Source organism: Balearica regulorum, chromosome 1, assembly GCF_011004875.1.
Source record: "Balearica regulorum gibbericeps isolate bBalReg1 chromosome 1, bBalReg1.pri, whole genome shotgun sequence".
In the NCBI taxonomy this organism is placed as follows: Eukaryota; Metazoa; Chordata; class Aves; order Gruiformes; family Gruidae; genus Balearica; species Balearica regulorum.
The window spans coordinates 172,993,436-173,007,746 of record NC_046184.1 but is presented as its reverse complement, the minus strand read 5'-3'; the positions used below and the strand labels follow the sequence as shown (position 1 = coordinate 173,007,746).

Genomic DNA, 14,311 nt, shown 5'->3' with positions numbered 1-14,311 from the left:
CTTAGGCTTCCCACTTGAGAAAAAGGCAGATTCTTTATCTGTATTTGGTCTTGTGGCTGATCTGGTTTGGAGCAGGAAAAAGGAGTAGGAAAAAATTTCAAAATTATAGCTTTGATTATTGTTTCATTCATCACTGGCTCTGTAGCATAGATGTGTCAAATCATACTGCTTCTTGGTATGTTGAACTGATCTCCTAAAGTCTTCTTTTCCGTTCTAAAGAAAGTTGTTGACAAAGCAGAAATAAGATGTGCTCCTAAGTAAACATCTTAGGAGAAGCTCGTTTGTGTGCAGTACAAATTTTAAGTTATCTTTTTCTCAGTAGTCCCTAAAAAAATTATGTGATATGTTCTGCCCTGGGCCATACAAGCAGAAGATGGGTGAAGCAACTCAGTTTTGCTTACAGAGAAGATATGGAAAGAAAAATATTATCAACAGTTCCAGTAGAAAAATACCATCCTAAATACAATGTTAAAAGGAAATCAAGTACTTTTAAAAAAACCCCACCTCTAATGCTATGCATGAATGTTCCAGCAAATGGCTCTTTTTCCTGATATTTCATTAACTTTTCTGCTGTGAAAGTGTCTACTGGTGTAGTTTTGCCATGTTCAGTCAGCACACCTGCTCTCTCCCAGCTCTCAAGTGCCTAGGACAGGGTGGAAGACGCTTTGCTGTGGCATAGCATAATCCCAACTCGCCCCACGTCTGTGGTTACCAGAGGGGCCAGAGCCCAGCACTCATCCACCCAGGCTCAGGAGTCGTCGAGCTGAGAACGGCCTCACCAAGATGGGGCTGTAGCCCTGAGCCTGAGTGCGGGGTGGGGAGCGGAGGAGACATGAAGAAACTGTTGTAGTGTCTTAATGGCAGAGACACGAGTGAAATAAAGCGGTGGGCACTAGCGGGGGTGCTGCGAACAAAACCAGAATTGAGGCAAACGGCGCGGAGCGCAGGAGGGATGCGCGGAGGCTGAGCTGTGCAGCTCCGGCTGTGCCCCATGCATCTTTGCTTCGGTGGTTTTCTGTGAAAAGAGTTCAGAAGAAAGCGTGGACTTCTCACGTCTTCCAAAGCAGTGGAAAAGGCTCCTAACTTCGTCCCCAAACGGGACAACGCTGCAGAAAAAGAGTGTGAAGGCGTTTACCTCCCCGGAACACGGCGCTGTCGGTGGCTGCGAGGGAAGACCCGCTGGTGAGGAGGTGAAGCAGCCGGCCCGGGGCCAGGGCTCCCGCTGCCCCGCCGGAAGGAGGCGGCGGCCCGCAGGGTAGTCCCGGCCGGGCGGGGGCGGTGCGCGGGGCGGCAGGTGGCGGGGGCCGGGGCGGAGGTGGCCGGCCCTGAAAGGTGCGATTGTCCCCAGCTATTCCTGGTATGCGCCGGGGCGGGAGCCGCCGGGGGCGGCCTCTACCGGGCGGGAGGGCGAGGGGCGTCGCGGCCCGGCGGGATGGAGCCGCCGCCGCGGGGGCTGCAGCCTCTCCCGGGCGTCCGGCTGCCCCCGGGGGGTCGCGGCGTTGCTTTGCAGTCAGCGACTCCTTCAAATTCTTGCGGTCGCTGAACGCCAGCGAGTTCCCGGGAGGGGGAGCTCCGTGGGGAGGAGGCAGAGGGGGGAGGAGACGGTCGGGCAGCGTTAAAAGGAGGCAGCTGAATGACAGCGGCTGCTCCCCGCGCCCCCACCCCGCCGGAGGACCGGCCGCTCGCCGCCGCCTCCCTCCCCCCCTCACGCTTTCTGCCGGCCATGGAGGGGAGAGAGGACGCGGAGTGCGGCTGCCAGGCGGCGTTCGCCGAAGCTCAGCGATGGGTAGAGGTGAGGCGTCTCTCGGTCCTTTTGTGTGTCACCCCCGAGCCCCCTCCCCGCGGGGCTGCCAGTCGCCCCGGTTCCCCCAGGCGCGTCCGGGGGGTCTCTCGGCACCCTCGCTCCCCCCCCCCCCGCACGGCCGAGGGGGCAGGACGCCGCCGCGGGGCTGCCCCGTGGTCGGGCAGGAGCGCCGGGAACGGGGCTCCCAAACTTTGTTTCTTTGTCAGCAACTGCGCGCTACTATTTTTAGAAGGTATCGTGAAAGCTCGCAGGGATCTGTCTTTGCAGTATCGCCAACGTCCCCCTCCCCAACATCCAAATTAAAGGCTGGTAGGGCTGCCCTCCTGTCATTAAGGCTTATAATTTCTTGCTATCTTGTAAATTACTTCTCTAGCGCTTGCTCGGAGACAGTCTGAATTAAAGGCGCTCTTCATCTTCCTGTCTCAAAAGAGTTCAGGACGGAGAGTAACCTGAAATTACGGTCGTTTTCTTTTCTCCTATTTTTAAACATGAGTGTCTGGCTGCACATAGCTCTTGCCGTAAATACCTGTGTTTCTGTATCGTTACACAAAATCGCATCGGTGCAGTGTATGTTGGCGCAGGGGGAAGGAGGTTGCTCCTAGGAGTACCTGGGGGTGTAGGTGTGAGTACCGGGTAAGCCAGGCTGAGTAAGCCAGGCTGGTGGCGTTGAAGGGATTTTAAGAAATGTTAGACATATCGACCAGCCTCACTTAAAGTCATTACGCGCTTTTAAAGAGGCGCTTTAGTGTGCTGGTTTATGTGTATTTTAACGTTTTAAGCCCGTTCACTTGAGATGAAACTTCTATTGTCAGAAATGCTATCCCAGTAACTTCCGAAGAAGGGCGTTTGTTACTTTTTTACCCCCATCTTCACAAGTTTGTCAAGACTTAAGTCCAGGCTTCTTTGTTTCCTCTGTAAGACAATGACATCTAGTACTTAAAATCTATTGAGAATTTTGAACCAAAAGCAAATTTTGAACCAAGAGTATCCCAAATGACTTTCACAAGTGTCGATTTTGTAAATGCTGTCCATGTATGTAGGTAATTAAAGCAGTCCTGGCTTTCCAAAGTGTCAATTTGGTAAGAGCTATCTGTGAGTTGATGTAATTAAAGCATTCCTTTCTTGTGTATACAATTCTTGCATTGCTTTTTTTAAATTGGTAAAGCTTATTTTAAATAGTTTCACTCAGGTCATGTAATACCATCTTTGAAAATCCTATTCTAAGGTTTTGGGGTGGGGTTTTTTTAAATTATTTCCATTTTTCATTTGATACTGGCTGGTTGTACCCTTCCTACAAAAGGCTCCCTCTTTGCCTGCCAGTAGCACATGGGCACACTAGCAAAGTGATGCAAGTATAAAGCGTGTGCTATTTCTATAGTGGAAAAAACCATATGTTCACCTTCCCCCTCTTCCCCTTCTAATTTGTGTGGCTATACTTTGTTGCTGATATGTGAAAGCTGTTCTCATTTTAAAACTTACCCCTCGGAGAAACTTTTTGTTTTAAATCGAGTAACTTCAAAACCTGCAGGTATTGATAAACAGGATGTTAAGAATTCTGTAATGTTGAAGGAAAATGTAAATATTTATTGCCCTATGAAACTGAGGTTTGCATGTCAGAGAGTCCGTTGTGTTTCTCTGCTCTTTAAATCCAGATGGATTAAAAAACCAAGACCAGCCATTTCCGTTGTTGTATGAGAAGAATAAAGGTATTTTTAGAGTAATGAGACATTTCCCAAAGTTTTGTGGATCTTGATGAAATGCAGTGGTGTGCACGTGATTGAGAGTGAAGCTCGGTGAGTCCTAATGATTAAGCAATTACTTTTGAAGATGAGGCAGATTTCCAAATATTTATGAACTGAAAGTTGTTATTATGTTTTGGTAAGGTTTTGTGTGCCAGCTTCCCGTAACATTAGAGGAAGATGAAAGCATACAAATGCTAGCTACTATATATTTATAGAACAAGCAAAAATCTCTTTGTAAACGGTTAATATTTCCCTTTGCTAATGAAATCTGCCATAACATATTTCTGTATTTCAATACCGAGATTTTTGGACTGTGTTGGACTCAAACGTTGAAGCTAAGGGCTTTTTGTAATGGGAATGGCCAGCTGTATTTATTTGTTAGATCTCCGGGCAGGGCGGGGGGGGGGGGGGGGGGAACCCACCCCAAAACATCAAAAAATTTGCACTCTATCTGTTCTTGAAGTTTTTGGTGAGAGAAAATTGTGTCCTGGTCAGGTCCCTCTTCTGCCTTTTCCCAGCTGCAGTCTCCATGTTGTACAGCAGCAACTGGCTGGTGGGAGCTGAAACTTTGATCCTAGTTCTTATGCTATATAAAACAACCCCAACAACTTGATTAAGAGTAATAACAACAAAAAACTGCATCTGATATCTGGTGTTAGTTAATGAAAGACTTTGTTCTTTAATTTAGATTCATGTCAAGGCGTATTTTATGATAATGCAAGCAAGGCAGGTCTGTAGTCTTTACAGTGCAAAGGCATCTTCAAGTGCAGTCCCCAACCTCCTGTAAAATAGGTTTTGTGGGCTATGGTGAACTAGGGGGGGAGGGGAAGTTATTGCTTGTCTCTGTATCGGTTACTCTAGCTGGAGATGATTAGTTACTCTACGAGAGCTGACTGTTGAGGACATCTACTTCTTTTGGGGAAAGAGTAGTCACTTTCTGCGCAAAACTTGGATTCTTTCAAGTGTCCCTTATCCAGAGCCCAGCACTGGTTAGCGGTGTTGGGTTCTTGCATCTGGGACTTTTGGAGCCGTCTTAGCTCTGCCTGTAACAAGTGGTGCTGGTCAAGCTGACGTGCAGCTCAGCCTGTACTTAGCAGCACAGCTGGGCAGATGGTGTGTGCCGAGAATAAAACACTGAAACAGCACAACTTAGAAATAGTTCCTCTAAGGTAGAGCTGTGTTTGCCAAAGCTAGAAATAGCTGGGTTAAAATTATTTTATTGCCTTCTGTTCCATATTATAACTTAAGCAAGCCAAAAGCTGTTCCTCAAAACCAAAGCATTCTTCTCCCAGCTATGAAATATCCCAGACTGCCGAGTCTGGTTTTCTGCCTCGAGATGCGGGAGGGCAGTCTGCCTCTTCCTCTCTGCAGTTCACCACGAAGTTCCTCCTTGTGAACGAAGGGGAGACATGGTCCTTCTCTCCCAAAACACCCTTCGTCATTTTAGGGGTGATGCCTTTCTAAGAGTTCAAGAGGAAAGACAAGAGCGTGCTGTTTTCTTATAAAAGCTGTCAGCTTTTGATTAGTGTTCTGTGTCTTAAATGAACCCTAATCCTCAGGTAAATGTCTATGATTTGAAATTGTTTGCTAAAGCAACTTGAAACCTGACCCACAAAGTCTGTAAATCTTTAGTTAAAGTGCCCTGAGGCAAGTAACACTTGATATTTTTTTATTATTATTTTTTTCCAGTGAGCATGTGCCTGAATGAATTGTTGGAGTGAAGCAGCAGAGCTGTAGGAAAGCTCGTGGAGCAACCTTGACAAATCCAATGAAGTGAAAAATAGGTGTTGGGCCAACTAGCTCTTAATATCGCAAGCTATTATGGGGCCTCTTGGGAGCTGAATTTCTTCCCCTAGTAACTGATCTAGAGTTGTTAAAATCAGATGTTCTGAAAGCTACTAATTTCAGTTGATGTCATCCTTGAGAGTGTCTGTCTCAGAGTCAGAAGCAAGACCCTGTAGTCCTGGGACTGTTCCTCATGCAGAGACACTGCAGTGCAACAGGAGGATTCCTTTCCAGTGCTAACGCTCCCCGGTGTTGATGGAGCGAGGCATTTCCCTGTTAGGATTTCTGTAGTAAGATAAGGTTTTTATGGGGTTTGATAGGCAGCGTTAGAGGAAGGGAGCCCAGCATGTCTGGATGGCAACTAAAGATACCTCTGCTGTTCATATCTGCCGTGGTCATTAAATAGGTAGTGAAATAGCCTAACTTAATTGAATGCTGTGGTGTGTGCTAACAACTTCATTTATTATTACATTACAGCATGCTTTTTAGAGTCCAAAACTATCTTCCTGTGCCTTTATTTAAAAGTATCTATTACATTTTGGATGTTGGAAAATTATTTGGGGGCTTTTCTTTTTGTCTCTTTCCAGGAAAAAAACAAATGTGTTTGTTTTTTACACATGCAGACACACACCCCTGCCTGCTCGGAAGATCATAAAAGCAGGTTTGCAGAGTAGCTTGGTAGAAAGAGTCAGCTTGAGGATAAAACTGGAGAGCCAGGACTACTTACTGAAGTCTTTTGGTTTGGACCAACAGTATAGCAACAAATCCAGTGAGTGGTTTCTGACATGTGGTCGCCAAATGTTTCCATTTGTTGAGACTGTTTGAAATCTGCATTTCTACTGTATTTTTTTTTTATGGCTTCTGCAAATGCAGCAAGAGGTCTAGCAGCAGTGTTTTCCCTGTATTTGCATAGAGATCTTACCTCAGTGATTATTTTGTTTTGTTTTTCCCCCAAGCATGAATCTAATGCATACAGTCTGGTGTAGCAGATGGGAGGAATAACTGTAGAGGTAGAACATGCATCTTACAGTTCAAATCCTCTTCTCGTAGGTACCTTTATTTCAGTTGAACTCATCATTATGAGAAGGTTTTTCTCGGTTCTGGGTAAGGTATTCTCTGATAGTGTGGAGAGAGCTAATTGATGTCCTGGATAGTGTCAGAATGAAAAATGTGTGAATGAAAAGGCAAAATCTATATATTGTGTTGCCTAAACCATGTCTAATACTGAGTAATTCTGTCAAGTCATAAAACTTGGGTGGGCTGGTTTCTGGAGAACTTCTTACAGCGCTGCTGCCAAAGTCCTGGCTCGCGTCTACATAAGGGATGTATTTAACCCTCCTTTAGGTGGATGCATCAATATTTCATTATTGTGTGCAGATTCTTGGCAGTGAGCCCTTGCATGGAGTAAATCTAGTGTATTCAATTAATATATAAATATGAATTGATACATAAACGTATATGTTGTTAAGTAAATACTGTGGGAATGTAAAGCCTAGAAATAATGTTCTCCGCTGGCTGCAGACTATCCAAGTGCTGTGGCAAAATGTCATATAACAGGGCTAACAATAATGTTTTAGAGGGAGAGGATGACAGTAATAACTGTTTTATCTGACTGAACATTATTCTTTCTGTTACCTTGTCCCCTTCCTGCCAGACCTCAGGAAAGGTATCTGTAGTGCATTTTGTCATGTATTTGAGAAGAAAACTGGACTGATTTTTTGCTTGAGAGTAAAATTTATTTCCTGGTTTCTGCAGGGTGGGTTTATACACTTTCAAGTTAAGTCTATATTCATTTTTTTCAGAGATGCTCGAAGTCTGTCTTCACGCAGTCCTGTGTGATGGGCATACATAGCTTTGAGCTGAGTTCACAGTGCAGTTTCCTTTGTGGACGGTTTCTCTTTGCAGTTTCGAGCGTTGCTTTAAAATTTTGCATGGAAGCAGCATCTGCAGGCACTTTAAGAGGAAGAATTAACTTGTTGACTATAGAAATGGGTATGTCTTCTATAGTGGGGAAGTGCACTGCAGCTTAAGGGGATCTACAGACAATTCTTACTGGACTTTTTTCTTCTGTTCTGTATTTTATGGTTACCAACTACAGTTAGTCATGGTGTTTCTTTTGTTCTTTTTCCTTCTGTCTTTTTGTTTGGTTGGTTTTTTTGATCTGTGACCTGTTCCGTTCTTCAGTTTTGTGAGGTCATGTATTATTTTCCTCCCATATTTTGGGGAGGAGGTGAGATGGTGACTCCCATGTTCAGCATGCTCCCCCCCTCTCCCTGCGCACCCTCCTTACTATGGACTCCCTTTTATCACCTTTTCTTTGTCAAACACTCTTTTTTTTTGGTCCAATTTTTAAAATTTTTAATGAGCGCTTGTGTGTATTACATTAGACAGTGACCTTGCTGAGCTTTGGAAAACACTTGGGTTTTATTGTCTTGTAAGAACCAGATACATTCCAGCTGTTTCTTCTACCTACCACTCCTCCTCTTTAGAGTTCCTTTATTCACTCTTGGAGGAGGGTTGTTTTTTTTGGTTTTTTTTTTTTACAAAAAAAAAACCCAAAACAAATCCCTAACCTTTTCTGCTTAACGAGACTAACATAACTTTTAACTCATTTTTTCAATGGGCTTTCCAATTTCAGCAATTTAATGAAAAACAGCACATGCTCTCAGACCCAGTGCACTAGAAATACTTCTGCTGGTCTAAGGTGTGCTTGACACACCTAACACATTATCCAAATTACCTTAGGAGGAGTATTTTGGTTTTGCTATTTTTTACATATCTGAATACTGTCAATCCAAGTGAAAATCTAACTTGAAAGGAGTGTAGTGAATAAGCTGCTTTAAAATAGGTTCTTTCGTTCATTATGCTGTGAGCTTCTGCAAGCAGTTGTAAATTTAGCATTTATGAATAGTGCTGATTTTTTTTTTTAATTTATTTTATTTTTCCAATGAAAAGAAAGCTGTATTGATCTGACTCGGTGTGTTAGCTTCCAGTTGGATATTTGGCTGTAAAACTTTCATTTGTGTGACACTGAATAGAGGAACTTAATTTCAACAGTGTTTTGCATTTGTGGTGTGAAATGCCTGGGATTATTTTAGAAGGGCATAAGGATTATGACTTGCTTTATTTATTTATTTATTTAGGCCAGTGCTGGGTGTGTTGGCACTTTTTTTTTTTTTTTTTTTTTGCACCAGCTCATGTGAAAGTCCTAACTTTATTTCTGGATGTGACTCAGCTTTGAATCATTACTATTAGAACAGAAACCCGATATACTAACTTTGGGAAATAATTATTACTATGTTGGCCAAAAAAGTCAGAATCATTGTCATACAACACAGCTTTAAAGGCATATCTGGGTTGGGATTGAGTCAACAATCAGACAGTGAAAATGTTAGGTGTTGGGCCAAGCTGTCCTCCAAGGGTAAGTCCCACAATGATGTGGTTTTGTGTTATTGCTGGACTGTTATCATGTCAAGGTGTCATTGAAACTCCTGTGCTTGGCATGTGCTTCTCCTGCCTCCTTTGTGGTGGCAGTGGCTTTTGTCTGACCCTCCAGTGATTTGGTTCAGGGAGTTCATCTGATGATGGAGACTAAGTGTGTTTTGTGGTATCATGGCCTCTCTTAGCTCCCGGAAGGCAAGATGGGCACCAGTGCTCGTGCTGGGGAAGAGGTGGTGATGGTGGAGTTGGCCTTTTGGTGGCAGCTCGCTGTTGGGTTGCAACTGAGCTAATAGGATGAAAAGAGGCAGACACCTGAATTGAGACAAGCCATCTCTTTCCCTGGAGGCCTCTCAAGTCACCTGCTTCTGCTCATTGCCCAGCTCTCTTCCATATAGGACTCAGGAGCCATTTGCTAGGTGCCTGGGGTTGAGGTATAAGCTAGACACCTGAATTAGGGAGGCTGGCTGCCAGCCATAAATAACTTCTTCAGGATGAATTTCATAAGGCTTATAAATACAATTGGAGCTGTTTTAAATGGAAACTCTTCCAGGAGTTTCTGGGCCAAAGCATTTGAAAATATTTGATATGCTTATATGCTGACTTCTGCTATGGCAGAAGCAGCCCTTGTGTCTCGGAGTTTCGTTGGTTGGGAGATGGTCCTTCAGAGGTGTTGGTCATCTGGCCCAGCTGTTCTGCAGTGATCATCACCTGGGCTTCAGAGGTGCAATCTAATCTCAGATCTAATCTCCAGTGTTGTTTGCAAATTCTTTCCCGGAAGTGCTTTATTGACCCAGCTATTTCTTATTTATTTATTATTTTTCTTTCAGGAAGGAATTTGAAAAATCTACCTTGTGTAGTTTGATCTGAGAGTTTCTTTGTGGTCAAATGACCGTGTCAGCTAGTAAATCGCGATGTGATAAAGAACAGAGGCAAATGAAGCCAGGTGTCAAAGTGGCTGTGGAGAAGATGAAGAAAAATTAAGATCTAGGTTTGACATTACAGGAGTGGTTTGTTTTGGGGTTTGTGGTGTGAGTTGTTGTGTTTTGAGGGGAGGGTTGTTTGTTTTTTGTTTGGGGGTGATAGTGTGTTTTTTGGTTTTTGGTTATTTTTTTGTAGCAGCAGCCGTTGCACTGCCTCGAAATGCTTCATGGGATACTATTTCAGGTTAGGTGAAGCTGGGGACAAAGCTAGGCATTACTGCATTTCCACTCTAGGAAAAAAAAAAAAACAAAAAACAAAACCACCTCGTTTTCTCCTTGTGTCATCACGCGCTGTTTGCCGAAGTGCTGCTGCTGACAAAATGTACCTTTTTGATGCCCCTGCAATTGTAATCCTGAGCAAAAAATGAACCCGACACCCGACTGCAGATTCTTTGGCAAATAGAAAAGGATTGTAACAAAGTGATATGGATTGTCTTAACTAACTAGAAAGGTCCCATCTTTGTAAAATTTTTTTTTTAAATGCTAGTTGGGCATCCTCATTGTGAGTCCTCTGCGTTCAGGAAAAAGGTTGTGTTGAGTTGCTCTTAATTGGGCTGCATGAAAATGTGGTGAGGAAGATGGCGTGAGCTCCAGGTACAGATGGATATCTTCCACAGACATTTGCCTGATGCTGTGGAGGGAAAAAAACCCTCTAATATAATAAACATCGACTCAATGATTATTCAGGAAGGTATTGCTTCACAGCTATGAGTCTTACGTGTCGATAATTTTTTTTCAAAGACAAATCCCCATTAAAATGCACAGACTGAGTTGCTCACTAATGATCCTGACTGTCATGCGTCTGATAAAATCCAAAAGTCCTCCGTGACGTTGGGGTACTGTGTCTTGGAGACATGGGCTGTAATCTCATTTGAGAGCATCGTTAAAGACTCCGGGAAGTTCTGCATGTCAAGTGTCAGTGGATGAGGTTGGGAGCTGTGCGCTGTGGAGGAATGACAGGAGAGAGGCTTGGAAAGGGAAGAGGAGAAATGTGCTCCTAAGGTTATTTGTGAATAACTACTTTTTCTTCTTACTAGAGTGAATTTCTTACTTTGTAAGTATTTAAATTATGAAATTTTGTAGAATGTACTGGCTTTTAAAATCTGGGTGATTTTTATTTGTTTTGCATTTTCATCATTTGAAAGATTGGGGGAATGCAGTCTCAGACTGTTTTAAATTTCTGAATGTGTTATTACACTGATTTTAATTTTTTCACTTACATATTTGTAAAATCAATATCTCATCTGCTTTACCTGTCATGGGGCATGGAAGCCTACTGTTAGACCTGGCTGAAAAATGCATGTATGTGTATACTGTGGTTCCTCTTTTTTCTTCCCTTTCCTACCTCCCCAGCTAAGAATTTCTATTTTTTTTTTTTTTAAACATGGCAACTAAAATTTTGTGGCATACCATTTTCCAGGGGAATCTTTGATCTTTCCTTGAGAAAACTGTCCCTCCTTGAAAATTACAGTTAAAAGGAGAATATTCTTTTCTTAAACTTATTCGGATATACCGTATTTAAGAACGGTACTAATGCTACTATAATGTCACTATAATGCTACTAAATCATGTCTGGCTCTTAATATAATGGTTAATTTTGTCAGGATACAAAATACTTACCATGCACATTTCGGCAACAAGATTTGGTCTTTGCATACGGGCAAGTCTCTTGCAAGAACCTAGAGCTCTTGTTACTGGTCACGGTAACAAAGTGTGAGGTTGGAGCAGCTCAGTTTTCCACCGTCTAAGCAGATGTGGTTGGGAGGCTGGCAGTAATTTGGTTTCCTGTGTCTGGTGTGTAGATGGGTTAGATGCGATCTAGCCGTGCAGATTTCCAGCGGTGACTCATCTGGTTGTTTTCTCTTTCCTCTGTGATCAGCCAAGGAGATAGGATAGAGGAGGGTGTCTTTCAGGCAGTAGAAGACCTCTCTAATGTCACACTACCTTTCAGGTACGGGGGACTGAAATGTGGAAAGGATATCGATGTGTCTAGGCTATTTTTAAAGGTATGCCAGCCTTCCTCTTCTCAGTCTGATTTTTGGTTTTTTTTTTTTATTTCTTTAGAGTGCTGTCCCTCACCCAGCTGTGCTGTGGCTGTAGCTCGGCCACGTCTTATCTTTATTCGTGCGCTATTGCGCAGTCTGAGAACGGGTGAACCTGGCGCAGGCTCAGTTTAACAGACATTGCTCCTGGGGGGAGGATACGGAGAAGAGATCTGGATCTCCAGATCCTTCTCATCCCACCCTTGTCGCTTTACACTCAAGTAAAGAAGTGTATGTGTCTCTTGTCTCTTCTTGAGGTAGGTGATACATATTTCCCTTTGGGAAGGGACACTCTTCTGCAAACTGCTAGTGGAGGTAGATGTGACATGCGCTGATTTTACCAATGTTTTCACCTACTGATGCATAAAATGTTGCTTAGATTGCACGTAGTGGTTTTAATTTTTGACAGAGATGCAGATTAAGACCTTTAAGTGCTTTGACTGTGTCTACCTACCTGATGTAGGCTGGAAATTGGAAGCAATGTGGCTGCTGTCACACAGAAATCCATGTGAGCCTGTTTAGGTCTGGTGGGAATACCCACGTATTCTACAGCATTATGCAATCTAAACATCCTTTGAGATTAGGATGCTACGAGTTAATTGCAGCCAGACACAGCTCATAGTTTTCTTCATCTAAAGAACCTGGATATTGCTCACCTTCTTATTATGTGGAAGATTTAAAGTATGAAGCCTGCTTCTATGTAACTTGTTTTGTCTGTCAGGAACACTGTTTCCCAGAGCACTAATAATACATAGGTTCCTCAACTATTGTAAAAGTATAAAGTTCATCTTTTTAAGAGCTTGATAGTCTTAGCTATAGAATGCAACGTCCTTACCGTGAGAAATGTCTGTCGGAGAAGCTTCTCTTGAGAAAGCTGCTTTAAATCCTCTCGTGTTTAGAGGCATTTCACATGCCCCTTTCTTTCCTGTATCAGATGTGTAATACCTTGATATAAGAATTAAAGTCTCCATGTACATGTTAAAAGTAGATGGGACAGGATATATAATGTTAAAATAGTTTTAATCCTGTGATTCAGAAGGGAAATAGAAAACATAAGGGAGATGCAGATAAAAATCCATCCTGTGGTTGAGACCAGTCTGACAGGCAACTTGGTGTATTGAGGATCTCAGTGTACCATGAAGAAGACTCTGGGGACTGAATGTTGTTGCAACACCAGCAATCAGGTACCAAATATCACTGCACACTACACATGTGGTGTTGAAATGTTCCTCAAGTTAGTAAGAGAAGTTTTGGCCATCTTCTCAACTTTCATGAGCAGCTCCTGTTTACTGGTTCAGTTTAAATGATCGTCTCTCTCTCTTTTTTTTTTTTTTTTTTTTTTTTTTTTTTTTTTGGCGTAGGTTTTATGGCCGTGATGCTCTCTGGTTTTCTGCTGAGAAAAATCTGGTTTTAATCTTGAATTCTAAGCTGTGTTTTTTTGGGAGGTGCAGGCATGAATCTTCAGTATGAATGAAAAGGTTAATTGTTTCCTGGATATAAGTGCCAGGACACTTTCTACTTTACACTAAATTTGACCAGGGTCTATTGCAGCAGCTCCCAGTGATCATTAAAACATCACTTTTGCTCCTGGTAGTTCATTTCTACATAGAATTTAACTGACATGTTTTGGAATATTTACATAGTGCGCTTTATTTAACTTTTCGGTATAATTAGGCTACAGCACTGTCATGAAAGCATGGTTTTGGTTAAATACTACAATGAAGTGCAGCCTTTAATGACCTCTGGAACATCTTATAAGCACTGTTAAATCATAGCTGTCAGGCTGGAGTTGTGAAGAATCTCTGCAGCAGTGGCTAGTCTCAAGGAGAGAGTTCTCTAGCAGTCACACAATTGGTATAATGCTATTTTAGACCTTGAAGCCCCTTGCTTTTATTTATGTATAGTGTCAGCGGGTGCTTGTGGATGATGCTTGTTGCAGATACCATTTGCTACAGTCTCAGACGATGGGGAAACTGCTGCACGGAGCAAATGAGCAGCTCATGTTCTCCCTCTGCATAGATTCATTACTCTAACCAAGTTACTCGCATATATGCAGTCTGGAAATACTAGAGGTCTTTGATCTTTAAAACTTCATGTTTGAAAATGTAAATGATGCACTACTTTGATCTGCTTCTTAAATTAAATGGTAATTGTGAAAATTACATTAGGCAGCTTTACGTCTAAAGGTTTGTGCTTTTCATTTCACACTACGTTAATTTTAAGCCATATGTCCTTGCTGGTTTTTCATCAGTGAATTCTGGTAGGGGGGAGATCCTTGTGTTTCTTCATGGCTTAATTATCAGCAGTGTGTGTATTTAGTGATTAGGCCTTAGCATGCAGTTCCCCAGGGACTGCCAGTTTGGCCTGTCTGCCTGTGTGTTCGTGGCTAGGGTAATAGGAATCGTTAGAGCTGAGCAGTAGAAAACGAAGAGAGTTTGAGCCATGTGTGCCCAGGGTAGGAGGCTGTGACTTCCTCACAGGAGGCGTGAGGAAACGCTTGGGCGCGTGCTCCGCTGC

At 43.0% G+C, this 14,311-nt stretch overlaps 1 protein-coding gene across 15 annotated transcripts in view; it reads left to right on the top strand.

Moving 5' to 3' along the window:
• The first annotated feature begins 1,401 nt into the window (after window positions 1-1,401).
• The window catches only part of LMO7 (LIM domain 7), a 134,937-nt gene continuing 122,027 nt past the window's right edge, over window positions 1,402-14,311 (top strand). For 5 of the 15 annotated variants that reach the window (XM_075741676.1, XM_075741673.1, XM_075741670.1 and 2 more), the window contains exon 1: window positions 1,402-1,792. In XM_075741676.1, coding sequence (XP_075597791.1) covers window positions 1,634-1,792 — 159 coding nt within the window. In that variant the 5' untranslated portion in view covers window positions 1,402-1,633. The remainder of the gene's footprint in view (window positions 1,793-14,311) is intronic. The other 10 variants (XM_075741675.1, XM_075741672.1, XM_075741671.1 and 7 more) reach the window with 3 other exon arrangements.